Raw genomic sequence first — 22,262 nt, 5'->3', positions numbered from 1 at the left:
ACTTGAAAACCTTCCAAACACATCTTTTATGTAGTGCTACAAAATATATTTATTTACTTAAACAAATGGCATTTCCAAATGAACAAAAGGATAAAATATCTTTAGCGAATGCTAGATGTTCATCTTATCAAAATGAAGCTCTGTACGGTGTCAGAAATAGCATTCGGATGAATGGATGTTTGATATCTCCTATTTGCTCCTCCAGTCTTACTTTCTTCCCTTCACCACCATATTGTGAACCTGGGGAGGCCGATGTGTATGGATTGTACTCACGGGCTCTCTTGTTTGTCCTCTGTTGACAGAGTTAGCTGGAGAGCTCTGTCAGAGCCTGGAGAAAGGAGGAGAACATTTATGCTGTTAGCTCTTTCCCTGAGCAATGTCTTTATACTGTCAGTGTCCTTCCACAGAAGTTTACACCCCTTCTTATGGTGACCCAATAAATAGGCTTCTCCTTCTAAGCTCCAGTGGCCACTCCCTAACCTGGGCCTAAACATATGAACTGCTTTCGTGTTACTTTACTACTCCATGTGTTTCCACATCTTTGTTGATAATTCTTTCGTGATACCTTCTTTGAATTATTAGGTTTGTATTTGTCCATCTGTTTCCGTTTGGGATCCAGATTTACTGAATTTGGAAGACAAATCTTGCCCCCGGCACCTTTATTTGGCATATAATAAGACATTAAGAGTGAATTGTCAGGGAAATAACAGAGTGAGGAAATTAAATATTCTCATTACATGCCAGGTACCATGAAACATTTTTAAATTACAAATCTGTACATCCAACCCAGAGGTATCTGTAAATTGGAATTTCGGAAAGGTGGAGAGCTTGGCTGGACTGGGGAATGATGCTCTCAGAAGCTTTCTCTTGTCATTGGGAAATACTGCCTGTGCAGCTCTGGCCAATCTGTGAGACTGATGGAAGTTATCTTCTTTTGGACATTTATCCATTCACCAATCATTTACTGCTCATGCAAGATATATAAACACCGTACGAGGTACTGCAGATTTGCAGCTGCAAAGTGCTATACAACTAACTCATTGTCTCATTTTAATGTTGCACAAATCCTCCCCATTTAACAGATGGAACAGTTGAGTATGAAACAAATCGTATGTTTTAACTATGCCTAAAATTACAAAGATAGTAATTGGTAGACTAAAGACTTGAACTTATGTAGTCTGGTGCAGTGTTTCACAGATTTCCACATATTGCCTATGAATGAAAAAAAATTCTTCCTTTAGTCCGTTAACAGAAGCAGGACATGCACAGACATGTTTAATAGAAGCAGGACATGCGCAGACACGTTTAATAGTCAGGGTGAACAGGCCAAGCGCAGTGGCTCACACCTGTAATCCTAGCAACTTGGGAGGCCAGAGCAAGAGGATCCCTTGAGGCCAGGAGTTCAAGACCAGCTTGGGAAACACTGCAAGTTCCCATCTCTGAAAAACAAACAACAACAACAAAAGAATAAGGTGAACAAGTACCAAGGCAGAATTAGAGATACAATGTGTTCACCTTTAGGGAATTTAGAGCACCTCTGGTGAGGCCAGTAGAACAGGCTTTTTAAAAAAGATGCTGGAGTCCAGGCGTGGTGGCTCACGCCTGTAATCCTAGCACTTTGCAAGGCCGAAGCGGGTGGATCACCTGAGGTCAGGAGTTCGAGACCAACCTGGCCAACATGGTGAAACCCCATCTCTACTAAAAATAGAAAAAATAACCAGGCCTGGTGGTGTATGTCTGTAATCTCAGCTACTTGGGAGACTGAGGCATGAGAATCGCTTGAAACCGGGAGGCGGATGTTGCAGTGAGCCGAGAGCCCGCCACAGCACTCCAGCCTGGGCGACAGAGTGAGACTCCGTCTCAAAAAAAAAAAAAAAAAAAAAAGAAAAGATGCTGGAAAACATAGGGGCACTCAGGTCATGGAGGACATTAGACTGCTAAGCTAGGGAATTTGAAATGTACCCCTTACTTATTAGATATTTCTAAAAAGTGATCAGGATTGTGAGGAGCATCAGTTAATAAGCAATTGAGGTTTATAAAGTTTAATTTGGAAAAAATTCATAGAATAGGTTGGAGATTAAGAGAAAAAAAAATGAAAACAAACCGGTTAGACAGCTTGATAAGTGAAAAATAACAAGGATTATTAAGGGGACTAAGAGAATAAATTTAAAAAATTGCAAAATAGAAATAGACCCAATGATGAATTGAATTTTAATAAATGGATAATTAATAAGTGACAAAGGGAATAAATATGGAAAATGCTTTCTGTCAGGCCTCTGAGCCCAAGCCAAGCCATCTCATCCCCTGTGACTTGCATGTATACTCCCAGATGGCCTGAAGTAACTGAAAAATCACAAAAGAAGTGCAAATGCCCTGCCTCGCCTTAACTGATGACATTCCACCACAAAAGAAGTGAAAATGGCCGGTCCTTGCCTTAAGCGATGATATTATCTTGTGAAATTCCTTTTCCTGGCTCATCCTGACTCAAAAAGCTCCCCCACTGAGCACCTTGTGACCCCCACTCCTGCCCGCCAGAGAACAACCCCCCTTTGACTGTAATTTTCCTTTACCTACCCAAATCCTGTAAAACGGCCCCAGCCTTATCTCCCTTCGCTGACTCTCTTTTCGGGCTCAGCCCGCCTGCACCCAGGTGAAATAAACAGCCATGTTGCTCACACAAAGCCTGTTTGGTGGTCTCTTCACACGGACGCGCATGACACTTTCAAGGATAGAAACAAAGGAATCCAATGATTTATTGGGTTTTTATTTTATTTTGTGTTGTTTTATTTTATGATTTTGCTTTTTAAAATCTTTGATTGTAGGTTCCGGGGTACACATGCAGGTTTGTTACACAGGTGCGTTTTGTGGCATAGGCGTTTGGTATACAGATTGTTTAATCATTCTGCTAATAAGCATAATACTCGATAGGTAATGTTTAAATTCTGTCCCTCCTCTGACCCTCCACCCTCAAGTAAGCCCCAGTGTCTGTTGTTCCTTTCTTCATCCCCAGGTTTAGATCCCACTTATATGGGAGAAATGTATTTGGTTTTCTATTCTATGGCTTAGTTTGTTTATATTTCTATGGGTCAGTGTGTTTAGGATTATGGCCTCCAGCTCCATCCATGTTGCTGCAAAGGACATAATCTTGTTCTTTTCTATAGCTGCATATGGTGTGTATGTACCACATTTTCTTTATCCAGTCTACTGCTGATGGCCATTTAGGTTGATTCTATGACTTTGCTATTGTGAATAGTGCTGCAATGAACATATGTGTACATGTGTCTTTAAGGTAGAACAATTTATATTCATTTGAGTATATATGCAATAATGGGATTGAGGGGTTGAATGGTACTTCTATTTTAAGTTCTTTCAGAAATCACCAAACGACTTTCCACAAGGCTGGACTAATTTACATTCCCTTTGTGTGTTCCCTTTGGAAAACAAGTTAAGAATGCTTAAAGTCTTGACCTTGAGTTAATGGTAAGATAGTGCTTCTAAGAGCAGAAAATAAGAGAATAATTTGTTTGAAGTAGGGGCGGGGGACAGGAAAGAAATAAGTGATTTGGATCTGGGAATGATGATTTTGGATATAGTTTAGCTTGGACCGGTAGACAATATTGGAAATGTATAATCATTGTCAGGAACTGGAGATAGGGGAAATGGAAAATTGTTCTTCAGTGGGTATAAAGTTTCTGTTATGCAAGATGAATAAGTTCTAGATGTCTGCTGTACAACATAGTACACATGGTTAACAATACCTTATCGTGTGCTTTAAAAATATGTTAAGAAGATAGATCTCATGTCAAATGTTCTTACAAAAAAACCCCACAAATGAACATAAGGACATTTTTTGAGGTGTTGGATATGCTTAGTACCTTGGTTGTTATGGTATCATGGGTGTATGCATATGTCCAAATTCATCAAGATATATGCATAAATGTGTGAAATTTTTGTATCTCAATTATACCTAAATAAAGCTAAAAAAACAAGAGGACAAAGAACTAAAGTTGGAAGAAGCCTGTGTTTGGCTGAGGGGTGGATGAGGAGATATGAAAGAAATAGTGGATGAGGAGATATGGAAGAAATTAGAGAAGAGATTAAGATGCAGGCACAACTGAGGAAATAGGCTTTCAAGATAAAACCACATTCCTGTGATAACTGAGAAAAGGTAATTGGAACAAATAATTGATATTGAAACTTTTGAGAATGGGTGTTAGTTATGCTGATGGACTAGAAGTCAGAGGGTAGACATGGCAAGGTATAGGGGGCATGAATTTTGAAGTGCGACAGGCCTGAGCTGGAATTTCAGTTTTGCCACTCACCAGCTGTGTCAATTAGGCCATGTTACCTAAGAAACGATAAAGAGGGTATTACCACTGACCCCATAGGAGTTTGAGACCAGCCTGGACAACATGGTGAAACCCCATCTCTACAAAATATTAGAAAAATTAGCCAGGTGTGACAGTGCATGCCTGTAGTCCCAGCTGCTTGGGAGGCTGAGGTAGGAGGATCTCTTGAGCCTGGGAGATGGAGATTGTAGTGAGCCATGATTGTGCTACTGTACTCCAGCCTGGGTAACACAAACATAATTTTTACCGTGTTTGAGATGCTGTCTCAAACAAAACAAAACAAAACAAAACAAAACTAACACCCTGATGGATAAAGAGCCTGGATGGCGAAAGATCAAGAATTTAAGATTCAATGCACAGGAGGAAAAGTTAGTCTTAGAAAGGAACATACACTTCTTTGGTGACTATTTGGAAGGAGAAGAGCATAAACGTATTTTTATGTGCCTAGAAAGGAAGCAGTAGCACTTTTGAAAGGATGTGTCTTCTTGGTGAAAGAACAAAATTGTTTGCTATGTGAAGCAATGATGAAGAAGTGGAGCTTAGTCAAGTAGAAAAATTTGAAAGCATATCATAAAAAAGACTACAGATGTTAGTAGAAAAGAATAAATAGATTGCTCATCAAGAATGAAAGACAAGTGACGGAAGTAGAGTCAAGATAGAATTCACGATAATTTAGGAAAAGGTAGACTGGTAACCCATTTTCTAAGAATAGTAGTGAATCCCAGGGAGCTGCTTCGGTTATCCAAGTAGAGGGGCCAGAATCTAAGGTACATCATGATGAGAAGATTGAGAAGAAGGTGAGATAAATCAGTAACATGGCCAAAAATTGGCTGAGTGGCAGTGAACTGAAATCACTTTTCATATTGACTCACTAAAATTTAATCTACGATGGAGAGGGCCTTTATAAGCTTTTGAACATCCAAAGAGTTGAATAGGAGCTCTATTTGATTATTCCCAGAAATGCGTGATACGTGGAAGGGAGTAGCTAGGTCTTGTAAAACGTGATAAAAGTGCAAACAAAGAGGAAACAATGAAGCATGCTTTAATCCCAAGGCACACATGAAGCCAGGGCGTGTTCCAGAGCAGCAGGGCCGCACCCTAACATGCAGGCATGTTGAAAGATGTAAGTCTCCTCATGGACCTCTGCTTGAGTAGAACATGAAATGGTCATTCCTTTAGCGCTCTGAACCAGCCTTCAAGGGCAGAAAATCTTTGACAGAGAATCATGTAAAATGCAATCAATGCAAAATGAAAAGGAATGTATGACTTTTGAAGAACTTGATTTTCTTAAACTTGATAGAGGAGAAATTTCCTACCTTTTGGAGTCAGAAAAAAGCAAAGGTTTTCATCATAGCAGAAGACCAATGGCAGTTTCTGAATGGAATGAACTGCCTTGGAGTAAGGGGTAACAACACCAGCACTGGGAATCTGCGGTGGGCTGCACGCCTCCTAAGGGACAGCAGGTGTTGGTGGGTTATAAAACCTTAAGGCCAGATAAACCTACTGTGCTTCCTATCTTTGTTACCCTTATTCATTTGTTCATTCATTCATTCATTTGAGTACTTACCATATGACAGGCAATAATGGACTAAGTACTCGAGATTGACAAGATCATCATTCTGGTGGAGCTTGTACTCCTGTTGGGAGTGGGATTTGAGGGACAGAACACAGTGACTCCTCAATCTGAAATATTTTTTATGTGTGTATATGCCTAGGCATGTGTGTATGTATGTGTTTTGAGTGTAGGCCTAAGTGTGTGTGTGCGTGCATGTGTGTGAGAGAGACAGAAAAGAGAAAGAGAGAGAGAGGTCAGAGAGAAAGAGAGGAAGAGAGGACAGAGAGAGAGAGGTCAGAGAGAAAGAGAGGAAGAGAGGACAGAGAGAGAGAGAGAGAGGTACAGGGAACAGGTAGTGACTGTGCATTTCCTTGGCCCTGCCAATTTCCATACAAGGAAAATAACTACCAAATTAAATATCCTTGTGGGACTACTCTTGACATAATGAAGTATAAGTTCATGAAATAACGTTTCCTGTTTTGTGTTGTCTAAGGTTTCCTTGTTGCTTATCAAAAAAAAGAAAATGATTTTATATGGTCAAGATTACTGTGCTGAACTAGATACTCTCTTAATGCTATTAATGGGATGATAAATTTGCCAAAATCTTTATGGAAAGCAATTTGGCAATATATATTAACTATTAATATGTTCATGTCTTTTTAATATGCAGTTTTAAGGAATTTATGCCAAGGAGAATAACCTATGATGTGGACAAACAAATGTTCATCATAGCATCATTAATAACAGAGATAAAATGCTAAAAATTTAAATTATATATGAATAGAGAAATGATTTGTCTTGTTATGGACATCTACAGTATGAATATTATGTAGATAATTAAAATTATGTGCTCAAGGAGTTTTTAATGACATGGGGCAATGTTTATGATATATATGTTATAAAAAAAGAACAAGATACAAATTTTTATATTTTGTCTATTCTTAATATTTAAAGCAGTTCTATAAAATTAGACAGAAGAAAACGGGCTACAATGCTTTATGCTTTAAGCATTTTCCACAGTTTCATACATGTGACTTTTATATTCAGAATTATCAACAAATATTATTTTTTTTAAAAACCCTATGTTAAAGCAGGAGCTAAATGCCTCTGTAATTATCCCACAAACCATTGGTCCTAATCTGCAATGATCTGGAAAATCAACCCTTACACATATAACCATAATATCAATTCAAATTTTTGCTTATGGATTCACCAGATGGCTGTATTTTAGTGCTATGAGAGCAACTTTCTTTTCTGCTTTTCTTTGGAAAGTTTGTTTCTACCTTTTTTACATGGCAAGGCCCGTCCTTGGTCTGTGCATACCAAATGCAGTGAAGTGGTAGCAATGGCCTTCATACGGCTATGGTTTTGTGGGAAATGATTTTAATTAAGTAGAGAGAAAGCACAGGACATGCTATTTTAAGATTAGGGAACATTTCTTAAAATGTGGCCCTGAAATCTTTTGCATCAGAGTAACCTCTGATACTTGCTAAAATACAGATTTCCCAGCCTACTAAATCAGAATCCTAGGATGGGCCCTGGTAATGTGTATTTTTAAAGATAAGCCCCAGGTTATTCTCCTGAGATTCTTGAAGAACCACCAGCTGGGGAGGTTAGGTTTAGAAATTCTTGTATGGGATCTGTTGCTCCAATGTTAATAAGTAAAATTAGAAGTGTTTTTCGATTGCATAAACCCAAAATACGAATCACTTTGCTTCTTAGATAAATCAGAATTGGAGGATGGGGCCTACCTACTGCTCTACTGTAATCTTGTTATAGAGATTTACATTTGGAATTTATTGAAAGAGCAGATACCAATGGACGGTAACATTGCTAGGAATAGTGGTAGGATGAGTGTATAGGTGATTTGCTCTGGCTAGAAAACAGCTGTCACAGGTTCCATTTCTTCTGGGGTATCCTTTAAGGTGGAATCCTTGACAAAATCAGTGTACATCAGAGTCCATAACTCATAATGAAATAGGCTTCCATGGGGAACTGTTGTACCCTGAAGCATGAGTGTTAAGTCAGATACGCTTGCCACTATGTGGTATGGTCTGATTGTTTGTGTCCCCCAAAGTTTATATGTTGAAACTGAGTGCCCAAGGTGATGGTATGAGGAGGTGAGGACTTTGGGAGGTGATTGGCCAGGAGAGTGGAGCCCTCATGAATGATACTAGTGCCATTAAAAGAAGTTCTAAAGAGCTGCTTTGTCCCTTTTACCATGTAAGGTCACAGTTAGAAAATCCTATCTATAAGGAAACACGCCTTTACTAGGCACTGAATCTGCTAGCACCTTGGTCTTGGGCTTTGCAGCCTCCATAACTGTGAGCAATAAATTCGTGTTATTTATAAGTGACTCAATGTATGGCATTTTGTTATAGCAGCACAAATGAACTGTGATACTATGTGTCTGGAAGATGTAAACAACTTGAGAACTTAGGTTTTTCTTAGGTACAATGGAGATAATACTAGTACCAGATTAGTGATGAAAAATGTTATGCAAAATATTTAGCACAAGCCATGTTATGCAGTAAGTACTTATAAGTGTTTACAGTGACGACTTCACAAGAGCTTAGCTGTAAAAGTTTGGGAAGTCAGGTTTTTCTAGTTGGCTTGGAAGACCATGTTAGTTGTCAGACAAGCCAGGGATTTTGAGATACCCCAATTCTTGAGGGGAAGGAAGTAGAGTGGAAGAGGATCCAAAATTAGTAATAGTCCTTCATGTGAGCTAGATTTTTGATATCTGTTGGTTTTGTGGAAAATCCAAACTTAATGTCATTTATTGAAATTCACCCTCTCTTGGCCGGGCGCGGTGGCTCAAGCCTGTAATCCCAGCACTTTGGGAGGCCGAGGCGGGTGGATCACAAGGTCAGGAGATCGAGACTATCCTGGCTAACATGGTGAAACCCCGTCTCTACTAAAAATACAAAAACCTAGCCGGGCGCGGTAGCGGGCGCCTGTAGTCCCAGCTACTCGGGAGGCTGAGGCGGGAGAATGGCGTGAACCCGGGGGGCGGAGCTTGCAGTGAGCCGAGATCGCGCCACTGCACTCCAGCCTGGGAGACACAGTGAGACTCCGTCTCAAAAAAAAAAAAAAAAAAAAAAAAAAAAAAAGAAATTCACCCTCTCATGGATGGTCCAGTACTGAACTGAGTTATGTAAAATATCATTTGTGGAGTGATATTCATTTGTATACCTTTTCAGTTCAAAACAAAGTCAAAAGTCTCTCTCTCTCTTTCTCTCTCTCTCTCTCTCACACACACACACACACACACACACACAAAGTCTTAACCCTGGCCACCTCTCTATTATTTCTGGAATCCCATATTCTATAAAACTATTTTAGTTTCTAACAAATGTCTTGGTCTTTATGATGGTCACCACCATGAAACACAGTTACTTCACACTTTCTTGCATTATTCATAAATATTCCCCAAGTAGAATTACTTGTTACACTTTTCCCATTTAAATTTGCATTGGGTAAGTGAGAGACATCTCTACAGATTGCTCAATTTTAGGAAAATAACCATTCCCCAGAAACACAAACGAGTCAAATCAAGATAGTTACCAGGAGCAATTCTTTATATTATCCAGTTGCACAACACACTTCTTGAATAAATGACATATCCTAATTTAGGATACATCACCAGATTCAAGTCAGAGAGTATCCTCTGCCAGTCAATAAGAGTGCGGGTCACTGGAAGATCCCTTCGTAGAATTTTTCTCAGGGCTTCATTGGATAACTCCTGTAATTCTTCCAAGACTGCAGCTTGAAATTTGTTCTCTTGCTCTTCCACAAGCCTTGCAAAACTTAGAGCCAGTTGAGCTTGGTTAACTATTTCCAAGCTTTCTTTCAGGTCCTTGGATATTTCAATATGAAGGTTGACACACCTGAAGAAGTGAGCTTGCACAAATATTCTTCCTGTTACTTGGGTTAGAAATGGGTTAACTTGGAAAATCCATTTAGATTTCCAAAGTCCATTCCAGCACTCTCCTGTTTCATAGTTGTGATCTTCAATGCAAGCTATCAAGTACTCCTTACTTTTGACAGTTTTCCTCAGCACGTTGCAATTTCCTTTTGGATAGTGGTCATTCACATACAGTTTTAAGGCGCACAGAACAACAACTCTCAGATATTCTGTCTCATTCCGAATGATACCGTGACTTTGGATGTCTTTCAGCTGATTTTGAAGCAGGTCATATCTGAAAGAAAGTTTGCTTTGATGGTCAAAAAATCGGTAGTCGCCCATTACATTGTGGTGAGACAAGAGTACTGGATTTCCATCGATGCAGAGTGGTACAGAATATTTTTGGCAGTGTTGGTGGCCTGCACACTCACCTTGATGGTGCATAAGTTTTTCATCACGGATAAGCAGACAGAGATCATCAAAGGCATTTACAAATTCCCCTGGAGGTGCCTGTAATAACAGTCTGCGAATTACTCTTTCCTTGTCCTTCCTGCTCAGCACGCTAAGTGTCATGTTTGGTTGCAACAGAAGCAAAGCTTCTGAAATGAAGAGTGTTCAAAGGATAAGAAAACATTCCATGAGACACCTTTCCCATCAAGGTGTTAACACTGAAGCTGAAGGTTATTGTGTCTACCCATGAAAGCAGGCAGTCTAGCAAGGTCTGAGCCTCCTGATGAGGTCATAAGAAGCTTTCCTTGTGAAGTGTGGAACCTCTGATGATATCACAATGGGTATTCAGACCAAAAGGAAAAAATGACAGTCACCTGACAGTGTGGTGCCCAGCCAACCAGCTATACCTATTTTGAAGATTTTAAGAACTTAGCCTCCTGAACAGTCTTCTTCGAAAGTGGTGTGTCTCTGTGTGCATTATATGTTGTCAGGGATCTAGAGAAGCAGCCCAAAATTTCAAGAGTGACAGCACTTTGCAACTTCAGGAATCACAATGGTGTTGATTTATACTCAGGCTCTCAGAGTAGCTGCCCAAACCCACTGGAAGCACATTACATTGTGATGAAAGGTTTGAGGGGTTTAAACAAAATAGTAAAAAATAAAATGAGATACAATGGCAGTTCATGGACAAATGCCAGACATCAGGGAAAGCTGCATTTTCAAATATTGTGGGTTTGGAGATGGTCAGAACGTAAGAAGCCAAACAGTTTCAAGGGCAGGGTAGTGCAGGTACTACATCTTGCTTACTGTTTCTACAGTGAAGTGTGAGCTAGCTTCAAAGAACAAAGGCGACAAACCACTGTGTGTTCTCTGCTTTCTCCCTAGAAATGTGGTAACAGCTGAGGAGTATCAAGAAATTATTTTCTGCAAAGGGGCAGAGTTAATTGTATTTGGAACCCGTAACAGCACCTACTGGGGAAAGACTTCTAAGTGAGGAGAAACGGCTCTACAGGTCATGAAACTATGGAAATGAAATATCCATTGAGAGCTTCTTTCTGCCCCTCTTCTTTCTCCTGATTATCCTCTTTACTTGATGCTGTTATTCTTTTCGAAGAGTTCTGAATTTAAATCCTCTTCATTTAAGCTGAACTGCTTGTTCGATGTCTGTTCTGAGCTTTTCTAACTTTCCTTACATTCTGGTATCTTTTTCTTACAAGAAAATGAGCTTTATTTATTCTATTAAGTCATAACTATTAAATTTAAGGAGATCTCAATACATTTTAACAATCTGAAACTGAGTAGTTTTGCACAATTTTTACCTATATCTTTTATAATTTTAGTGATAATTGTCATTATCTCATTTCGATCTTAGTTTTTCAAATGGAAGTGTCCTAACTTTTGTAGTTTATCTATGATAAGTAAGCTTTTAAAATTTTTTTTTGTTTTCTCTTTCATACCAAATATACACTTACCATGGTATTTTTGATGCTTTTTGATGGTACTTAAGATGTTACTGTCTTGAGTGTGTATAGTATAGCTGGGCATTTGACTAATGTAGTAATAATAACTTTATCAGTCATGGTTACTATTTATTGAACACTAAGTAGCAGAAACTGTGTTCAGTGACATATTAGGAATTCATCTAATGCTTCCACCTTCCTTAAGATTCAGGGTTAATTTGATCACCTTTCTGGATTAGAGAACTAAAACAGAGAGATCAGGTGAGAGATGATCTTGAAGTCTGGTTGCCTCCCAACTTCATGCCTTCAAGCAATAGATTGTAATAATGTTTTAATGTATTTTCTAAGTAATGACTTTAATTCTCAAATTTTAACTTTAATTCTTTTTTTGTATTTTTATTGTGCTATACCCTTTCATACCTTTACTATAGCATAGTAACTACTTAATTTTTTTAAAAAAATATTATTTATCATACAATTATCCTATAATTTAAGCATATTCTTTAAAAATACAAATAAGTACAGTAAATCAAATGTTTCTTTAGGAATTTTAAATACTCAGTGCCTTTCTATGAGAATTTCCTTAACTTTTTGTGCTTTCTACATGGTTTTTGTCGAAGATTCAGGATGACTTTAGAGGTGGAAAAATTAATCTAGAAAAAACTCAGAGGTTACTTGAAAAATTAGATATTCGGTGCAGTTATATTCATGTGAAACGGATATTTAAGGTAAGATGATATCCACCCCCTGCCTATCCTATCCTAGGAGGAACTTAATCCAGTGTGAGTAAATGTCATATAAAGGTTAGTCTCTTAAGAAGAAAACAATTAATTATACTAACTATATTTACAATCAAGATGGAGAGCATTTCGGTAGAAGGTAAAAGTAGTTGTTGAGAAAATCTGAAATACCACCAGGAAATCAGTTTAGAATAATTTCGTGAGAATACAGAAATGCTAGCATTAAACCTAGGATTGGATGTCTAACTACATCAAAATAATAATTGTAACTGTATTAGATGTTAGTGATTTATAGAATCAGTGGTGAATAAGCACAAATTTAGCAGAAGGGAGGAAATAATACAGATTAGCACAGAAATAACTAAAATAGAAAAGAAAAAAATTAGAAGAAATTGAGGAAATTGAGACTTGTTTTTTTGAAAAGTTAAATAAAATTGACAAATACTTAGTAAGAGTATGAAAAAAAGAGAGAGGACTCAAATAAATAAAATCAGAAATGAAAGTGGAGACATTACAACAGATCTCACAAAAATGAAAAAACACATAGGGACTGTTATGAGCAATCATATACCATAAATTTGGACAATCTAGAAAAAAAGAGAAATTTGAAGAAACATACAACCCATCAAGATTGAACCAAGAAGAACTAGAAAGGTTAAAGAGACCAATAGCAAAAAGGAGACTGAGAGGCTGGGTGCAGTGATTCATGCCTGTAATCCCAGTGCTTTGAGAGGCCAAGGTGGGAGGATCACTTGGGGCTAGGAGTTTGAGATCAGCCTGGGTAACATAGTGACACCCTATTTGAAGACTTAATTAGTAATCAAAAACTGCCCAATGAAGAAAAGTCCAGGACCAAATGACTTCACAGGTGAATTCTACCAAAGATTTCAAGAAGAATTAATACCAATCCTTCTGAAATGCTTCTAAAAAATTGAAAAGGGAACACTTGCAGTTTTATTTATAAGGTCAACATCATCCTGATACCAAAGCTGAACAAAGACACCACAAGAAAACAAAACTTTAGGCCAATATTGCTGATGAACATAGATGCAAAATTGCCCGACAAAATAATAGCAAACCAAATTTATAGCACTTTAAAAGGATCATATTCCATGACCAAATAGTATGTGTCCCTGGCATGCAAGGATGGCTCAACATACAGAAATCAATCAATGTGATACACCACCTCAACACAATGGAGTATAAAAATCACATGATTATCTCAAAAATATAGAAAAAGCATTTGACAAAATTTAACTCCTTTTCATGATAACTCTCAATAAATTGAGTATAAAAGGAACTTAACATAATAAAGTCCATATATGAAAAGCCTACAGCTAATAGCATATAAAATAAACTGAAAAAAATTTTTCTAAGATCTAGGAAAAGGCAAGGATGCCCACTCTCACCACTTCTGCTCAGGATGGTACTGGAAATCCTAGCCAAAGTAATTAGTCAAGAAATGAAAATAAAAGGCAATTACATTAGAATGGCAAAAGCAAAATTATCTCTATTCACTGATGGCACAATCTTACATGTAGAAACTTCTGAAGATTTTGTCAACAAACAACCAGAAGGCCAGGCATTGTGGCTCATGCCTGTAATCATAGCACTTTGGGAGGCTGAGGTGGGTGGATTACCTGAGGTCAGGAGTTCAAGGCCAGCCTGGCCAATGTGGTGAAACCCCATCTCTACTAAAAATACAAAAATTAGCCAGGCTTGGTGGTGCATGCCTGTAATTCTAGTTACTCAGGAGCCTGAGTCATGAGAATTACTTGAACCTGGGAGGCAGAGGTTTCAGTGAGCTGAGATCGTGCCACTGCACTTCAGCCTGGGCAACAGAGCGAGAGCCCTCAAAACAAAAAAACAAAACAACAACAAAAACAACTGCTAGAACTATTAAATTCAGTAAAGTTGCAAGATACAAAATTAGTATGTAAAAATTTGTTGCATTTCAATTCATTAACTCTGAACTATCCAAAAAGAAATCAAGAAAACATTTTCACTTACATTAGCATTAAAAAATATAAAGTGCTTAAGAATAAATTTAACCAAGGAAGTGAAAAACTGGCACACCAAAACTGTAAACCATTGATGAAACAAACTTTAAAAGTTACAAATAAACAGAAAAACATCCCATGTTAATGTACCCATACTACCCAAGGTGATCTACAGATTCAATGTAATCCCTACTAAAATCCCAATGACATTTTTGTTTTGTTTTTATAGGAACAGAAGAAACAATCCTAAAATTCCTATTGGAACCAAAAAAGACCCTGAATAACCAAAACCAATCTTTAAAAAAGAAATATAAAGGTGGAGGCATCACAATTTTTGGTTTCCAAATCTATTTAAAATACTGTAGTAATTGAGGCAGTATGGTAGGGGCATAAAAACAAATATATAGACCAAAGGAACATAATAGAGGGCCCAGAAATAAACCCCTTTATATATAGTCAACTGATCTTCTGCAAAGGTACTAAAATACACAGTGAGGAAAAGGGTAGTCTTTTCAATAAATGGCACTGGGAAAACTGGATATTTACATGTAAAAAATGAAATTGGACTCTGACCTTATCCCATACTCAAAAATCAACTCAAAGTCCATTAAAGACTTAAACTTAAGACCTGAAACTATGAAACACATAGAAGAAAATAGGAAAAAAGCTTTTTGACATTGGGCTTGGCAAGAATTTCTTAGATATGACTCCAAAGGGATAGTAACAAAGACAGGTAACAAAAACTTGTCTAAAAATAGAAAAGTGGGATTACATGAAACAAAGTGGCTATTGCACAACAAAAGAAATAATCAACAAAAATGTAAAGGCAATTTACAGAATAAAAGAAAATATTTGCAAACCACATATCTATCTGATAAAGGAATAGTATCCAAAATTGAATCCCACAACTCAATAGAATAAAAACCCCAAGTAACCTGATTAGAAAACGTGCAAAGAGATTGTATAGACATTTCCCTAAAGAAGCTATACAAATGGCCAACAGGTATATAAATAGGTGCTCAACATCACTAATCATCAGGGAAATGCAAATCAAACCACATGAGATATCACCTCATACCTGTTAAAATGATTATTATAAAAAGTATAATAGAAAAGTGTTGGCAGGAATGTGGAGAAAAGGGAACTCTTATATACTGTTGGGGTGAATGCAAACTGGTACAACCACTGTGGAAAACAATATGGAGGCTCCACAAAAATTAAAAATAGAACTGCCATATAATCCAGCAATCCCATTTCTGGGTATATACCCAAAGGAATTGAAATCAAGAGATATTTGTACTCCCATATATATTGCAGCATTATTTTACAATAGCCAAGACATGCAAGCAATCTGTCCATTATGAATGAATAAAGAAAATATAGTATGTACATACAATGAAATATTACTTATCCTGAAAAACTAAAGAATATCTTGTTGTTTGTGACAACACGGATAAAACTAGAAGACATTATATTAAGGGAAATAAGCCAGACACAGAAGGACAAATAGTGCATGACACCACTTATGTGAGGAATCTAAAACAGTCAAACTTATAGAAGGAGAGAGTTGAATGATAGTTACCAGGGCTGAGGGAGGGGAAAACAAGGGAGTGTTAGTCAAAGGGTATAGTTTGTCCCAGTGTGCTACTGAACAGCATTGTACCCGTGATAAATAACACGGTGTTGCATATTTAAAAGTGTAAGAGGGTAGATCTTAGATTGAGTATTCTTATCACAGACAAAAGTAATAAAGAGGGTCCAGGTGCGGTGGCTCACGCCTGTAATTCCAGCACTTCGGGAAGCTGAGGTGGGCAGATCGCCTGACCTCACGAGTTTGAGACCAGTCTGTACAACATGGTGAAACCTTGTCTCTACAAAAAATACCAAATATTAGCTGGACCTGGTGGTGTGTGCCTGTGGCCCAGCTACTTGGGCTACTTGGGAGGCTGAGGTGGAGGGATCCTTTGAGCTCAGGAGATAGAGGCTGCAGTGAGCTGTGATGGTGCCGCTGCACTCTAGCCTGGATGACAAAGCGAGACCCTATGGGGAAAAAATAATAAAGAGGGCAGAAGGAAACTTTTGGAAGGAATGGATATGTTTGTGGCATAGATTGTGTTGATAAATTCATGGCTGTATACTTATCTCCACACTCATCAAGTTGTATACATTCAATATGTATACTTTCTGTGTGTCAATTATACCTCCATAAATTGATTTAAAAAATCAAGAAGGAATATATAATCTGAAAACATCTGTTATTTCACTTATTCTCCAAGAGAAAATCATCCAAAAATTATCTTTGTTTGAAGAACTAGTAGGAGGGAAACCTGGCTCAATTCTGTCACTAGATGACAGAAGGAAGGATCATTAACAAAATTAGGAAAAGCCACGTTAGCTGAATTTTGTACTAGGAAGATGTCAAATTTCTTGGAGAATCAGGCAAGAAATCTAGACTGGCCAATCCAGATCATTAGGAACATTAAAATCCTGAGTATGATTTTGTTTTTTGAACGTGAGTACTCAGATGACACAATCTGTGTTGAAGTTGTTATTGGTTACACAAACTGGGAAAGATCTGACATTTTACCCCACTTGCAAGCTAACAAATTGGCCTGATGTAGCTCCATGGAAGTTGGTGGAAGCAGGCTTGTGGGTCAAAAAAAAAAAAAAAAAAAAGACAGCTTATTACTCACAGAAATGACAGTTGTCAGAGTATTAGCATTTTGATGTTATTTCCCCAAGCCCCAGTTTTTGAGGTGTGGTATGAAGAGGAACAAGTGACGCACAGTTACAGAACAGTTACCTTAAGGTTAAGGAACTCGGGCCTTTTATGGTGGGCAGTAGGCCTACTTGATCTTTGCCCTGTAGGTTGTCATTGTCATTATTATAGGGAACAGTAAACAAAACTGCTTTTTTTCTCTGGAAGGAGACACTATCTTTACCAAAGCTGTTCACTATACAAATGTCCTTGAAAATCTAGTATGGAAGAAAAGCAATCAATACCTCTACTCAGAAAAAACATAGAAACACAAGAGACCTATGGAGAATTGTCTTCCAACAACCACTTCTCTCAATAAGATTTAGCCCTCAAGTTTACAAACCACAAAGAGGAGGTTAAAAAAGAAAAGCTGTGCTTCTCAGGACACCCCAGTGAACACAAAAGTTGCAGAACTGTTTCTCTGAATCCAAGCAGTGCGTGTGGCCATAAGGTATCAGAATTTTAATCAATTCATGACTAATACCACATTCAAAGAACGTAAGTTTTTATGAAAATCTTTACTTGCAGGATTTTTCCTCCGGTAGTATCTTCCAAAGGGAGAAAAGCTATTGCTTCCCGATTTAATAAAATTTGCATTAAAGACAAAATAAAAATAGTAGTATATTGAAATCTGTATCACATGTGAAATGTTGTAAATATTATTCAGTGATTATCAGGTTTCTTTATGTTATCTTCAGGGCAGAGATATCTGAAGTGAAATTTAGTAAAATACATGCCATATTTAAAAGCATTACATAGGATGCTCGACCATTGTCAAAGTACAGAAATGGCTCACTAATTGAAATGTATGATTATAGACATGAGCAGGCCTGAAGATCTATTGTTTAGCAAAGCCTTTTTGGAGTGGCTATGAAAATAATATTCATTATAAAAATTAGAGAGGCAGAGTTTGCTAAGAATACTTCAAAAACCTCCTTAAAATAACTGTAAGTACTTTAGAAGCATAAATTACATATACAAGGCTGATAATCATGATAAACTATTCTTATCTATTAACATAATTCTAGAACCACTAATTTAAAACTTTGTCGCCTTAGGCTAAATTGCCATGTATGCATTAACATGTTGATTAAGTAGAATCCTTAGGGAAGGTGTATTGGTTAACTGTATTTTATGGATAGTTGAAGATTAAGCTTCTTACACATTCAGCTCACTTACTTCAACTCTTGTTGCTAATTTTTTCTCACTTTATGGATGCACCTTTTCCCAGAGTAAATAAAATGAGTCCTAATCAATCTTTGGTGATCAAAATCTTCTAGTCTCTCAGAGCACTAGAGATTCTTGGCTCAGGCCGGGCGCGGTGGCTCAAGCCTGTAATCCCAGCACTTTGGGAGGCCGAGACGGGTGGATCACGAGGTCAGGAGATCAAGACCATCCTGGCTAACACGTTGAAACCCCGTTTCTACTAAAAAAATACAAAAAACTGGCCTGGTGAGGTGGCGGGCGCCTGTAGTCCCAGCTACTCGGAAGGCTGAGGCAGGAGAATGGCGTAAACCTGGGAGGCAGAGCTTGCAGTGAGCTGAGATCTGGCCACTGCACTCCAGCCTGGGTGACAAAGCGAGACTCTGTCTCAAAAAAAAAAAAAAAAAAAAGAGAGATTCTTGGCTCAAAGACATCCTGGTTGTTTACTGCTTGGCAAATTAAAAGTCTCCCTGTGCAAATTTCTTAATCCATAGAATGGGACTACTAACATAGCTATCTCACATGATTGTTGTGGATATTAAATAAGATATTATATATGAATGTACCTAGTACCAGGCATGAACAAAGTAAGTGCTCAATAAATATATGTAGACACTGCATCAGTTAAGTATACACAATTGAATTACATTTGTTCATTTTCTAAGTAGCTGACGTAAATTCTGACATGAGTTTATTTTCTTACAAGGTGACATTTTATTATAAATTTGAGTAAAGAAAATAAAACTTTATGATCCTGGCAATATATTCGAAACTTCTTTCTACAAGATTAATTATTGATTCATGGTTTGAGCAGCAATTCTCTAAGATTTTTAAAACCCCTTTACTAAAAAAGACTATCGTTTTTATCATACAATAGTGTTTATAGCATTTAAAATATTTTATAGGAAATATGTTATTTCAATACATAGTATGAGTGTTGGATTACACTTTTGATTGTTGGCTGAGTAAGAAATAGTATCCTTTGTAATTTCAGGAATGTTTTTATAGGATTTGCCCTGAGTCTTCCAATTCTCTAAGGAATTAATAGCCACTATTAAATCTATAGTATGTGCTGACACTCTGTAGGAAACTGTGAATTGTAAAAAGTGAATAAAGTGTTATCTCTCTTTTAAGGGCAGAAAAAGGAATGCAGAAATTACTGTTTTATAAGTAGCTTATAATATATCTCATGGGTAATACTAGCAGGGAATCTGAGAAGGGACTCTATTTAATTTGGGCTTTTATAGAAGATGCCATGATGGAAGTGGCATTCTTGCTGGACCTTAAATAAGAAGCAGTATGTATGGAGTATGTGGAAAGAGTGCATGGAGAATAAAAAGTAATCAAATATGACTGGAGTACAGGATGCATGAAAGGAAGTGGTAAGAAATAGTTGCAAATGACAGTTATAGCCAGACGATGGAAACCTTGAACAGTAGACCATGGAAATTATACTTCCTTTTGTAGGCAAGGGGTACTCACTGAAAATTCTTGAGTAAAGAAATATTACATATTTTAGGATAAATAACATGGCACTAGTTAGAATGGATTGGAAGCTAGTGTTCAGAGAGAGAGAAATTATTTCTCTACTGATTCTGCCCTACCTGGAATCAACTCAGCCCCTTATATTCTGTTTGGTTCCACCTCAAGTTTATGGTTTCTTACCTTAGTTGGTCCTCCACAATGTAAACTTTTAAAAAGTCTCATCTAAAAAATAAATAGCACCATATTCTCTTCTAATGTTACATTCTCTGTTTTAACAGAGAAACCAAAAGAATCCTTTACATTTCTTTCTGCACTTGTTCAATGATCCATTGCAATCCGTTTTGCTTTCATACCTATCTCGAAGATCTTTTTAGGTCAAAAATGTTAAATCCACTGGTTAGCTTCTCTGTGCATTTCACTTATCCCTCTTTTAAAAAAATTTCCTTGTTCTAACTTCTATGACATCATTCTCTCCCAATTTTCTCTTAAAATTTGTGACCAGTCCTTCTCCTTCTGTCGTGTGACCATTCCTTCTACTCTCCTCTTAAAGTTGAGCTCTTTATATCCTTTATTTTTACATTACAAACTTTTCCTGAGCTATCTTATTGACTCTCAATGGTTACTTCTTAAATAGGAATAATTTCCAGGTTTTCTATCCTGAACTTCAAAGACATGTAAATGGCACCATTTATTCATCATCTGCCATAATGTAGACACTGATTAGGTTTGGCACTCATTTTATTAAAAACATACAAGGAAGTTATTGTTATCTTCTTTTTACACATAAGGATATTGAGCACAAGAATGTTGATATAATTTCTTCATATCTCACGTAACAATAGAAACTCATGTCTGGGTCTGTCTGACTCCCAAGTTATTATTGTGCTTTCTTCTATAGCATATTGTTTTCCTCTATCCCTAACCCACAACCATTTGCCTACTGGCTGTCTCTGCTTAGATGTTGTCTCAGATGTACTTCAAATTTAATAGGTTTAAAGTGAAACTCATCTTTCCCTTTTAAACTGTGTTTCTTCCTCTATTTCTTTGCTTGGTGATAGCAGCACCGTTCTCTCAGTTATCTAAGCAGAAATTGAAGAGATTTTCAGATTCTTCTTCTGACCCTATCTTTTTAGGTTCATATACTTGCTACACCATGTCAATTGTCTTGAACTACTTACTACTTATTGTGGTCGTCAGACCAGAAATGAAGCTGATTGCATTTCAACAAGTCCCAAGGTGACTCATATGTACATCAAAGTTGGAAAAACCCTACAGATTGGTTTGTTTTAAATCCCAACATCTACCTTCTACACTGCTGCCAGAGTAATCTTTCTAGAACAAAAATCTATGTGATTTCTCTCTTAAAATTAATCAATAACTCTTTATTCTTTCCAAAGAAGTCTAAGTTTCTCACTGCGGCTTCTGAGGACCCCTGGGATTCAGCTGTGCCTCCTGCCTTATCTGCTCCTGCAGCTTCACTAACATTCTCTCCAATTACACTCTTCTGTTTTGTACTTTGTACCTTCATTTGCTCTGATCTTAACAAATAGAATTAGCCCCCTTTCTCCCTAATTTAGGCAAATATCTTCCTTCTCATCTCTGAAGACTTAGCTCCAGGATCACTTTTTCTATAAAGATTCTCCTTTGACACTCCAGGAAGAATTGTCCAACTTTCCTTATTGTGTCTATTATCTATAAAATTTATTTTATTTTTAAAATTAAAAAAAAAATTAGAGACAAAGTCTTGCTCTGTCACCCAGGCCAGAGTACAGTGGTGTGATTATAGCTCACTCTACCCCTGGACTCCTGGGCTCAAGGGATCCTCCTGCCTCAGCCTCCAGAGGAGCTGGGACTACAGGCATGCACCAATGCGCCTGGCTAATTTTTTTTTTTTTTTTACACTTAGAGACAGGGTCTCACTATGTTGCCCAGGGTGGTCTCAAACTCTTGACCGCAAGTGCTCCTCCCACCTTGACTTCCCAAAGCTTGGAGATTACAGGTGTGAGCCAGTGTGCTCAGCTACAAAGTTTACATTTCGGCACCTATACACTTCCATGCCTACTTTCTTTTTCTAGACTATCTGCTTCCAGAGGGCACTGACAATATGTTACTTTTGCATCCTTATTACCCAGTATACTATCTGACTCATATATTGGATAAGGAGGAAAGGGAAGAAGAAAAGGAAAAAGACAAAATTGTCAAACAATTTAAACTAGTGTCAGAGTCTGGGAAAAAAGAAAGTGGGAAGTCATGTCGTTTCCTGTAATATCATTTGAATGTATTCAGGTTTAATTTTTAGTATAATTTTAGATACAACCAACTTTAAAATGCTGTATCTTACATTAAAAGTCAATC

The 22,262-nt window shown here is 37.4% G+C and overlaps 2 protein-coding genes across 4 annotated transcripts in view; one reads left to right on the top strand and one right to left on the bottom strand.

Annotated features, from left to right (window-relative positions):
• Nucleotides 1-9,464: 9,464 nt before the first annotated feature.
• CAPZA3 (capping actin protein of muscle Z-line subunit alpha 3) lies at nucleotides 9,465-10,540 on the bottom strand. The gene has a single exon (XM_025403125.1). It carries the CDS (start codon nucleotides 10,382-10,384, stop codon nucleotides 9,485-9,487), a length of 900 nt encoding a protein of 299 aa, XP_025258910.1. The 5' UTR covers nucleotides 10,385-10,540; the 3' UTR covers nucleotides 9,465-9,484.
• Nucleotides 10,541-10,593: 53 nt separating this feature from the next.
• The window catches only part of PLCZ1 (phospholipase C zeta 1), a 53,676-nt gene continuing 42,007 nt past the window's right edge, over nucleotides 10,594-22,262 (top strand). For 2 of the 3 annotated variants that reach the window (XM_025402345.1, XM_025402344.1), the window contains exons 1-3: nucleotides 10,594-10,721; nucleotides 11,147-11,295; nucleotides 12,326-12,449. Coding sequence is in view for 2 of the 3 variants with exons in the window: in XM_025402344.1 (XP_025258129.1) it covers nucleotides 11,285-11,295; nucleotides 12,326-12,449 (135 nt within the window). In the remaining variant the exon portion in view is untranslated. Of the gene's footprint in view, nucleotides 10,722-11,146; nucleotides 11,296-12,325; nucleotides 12,450-22,262 lie in introns of those variants that run through there. The other variant, XM_025402346.1, reaches the window with a different exon arrangement.

Source organism: Theropithecus gelada, chromosome 11 (genome assembly GCF_003255815.1).
Source record: "Theropithecus gelada isolate Dixy chromosome 11, Tgel_1.0, whole genome shotgun sequence".
Lineage (NCBI taxonomy): Eukaryota > Metazoa > Chordata > Mammalia > Primates > Cercopithecidae > Theropithecus > Theropithecus gelada.
This window is presented reverse-complemented; position numbering and strand designations above follow the sequence as displayed.

Bases quoted from the DNA above. Each gene is read 5' to 3' on its own strand.
- CAPZA3 (XM_025403125.1), bottom strand. From the start codon at position 10,384: ATGACACTTAGCGTGCTGAGCAGGAAGGACAAGGAAAGAGTAATTCGC.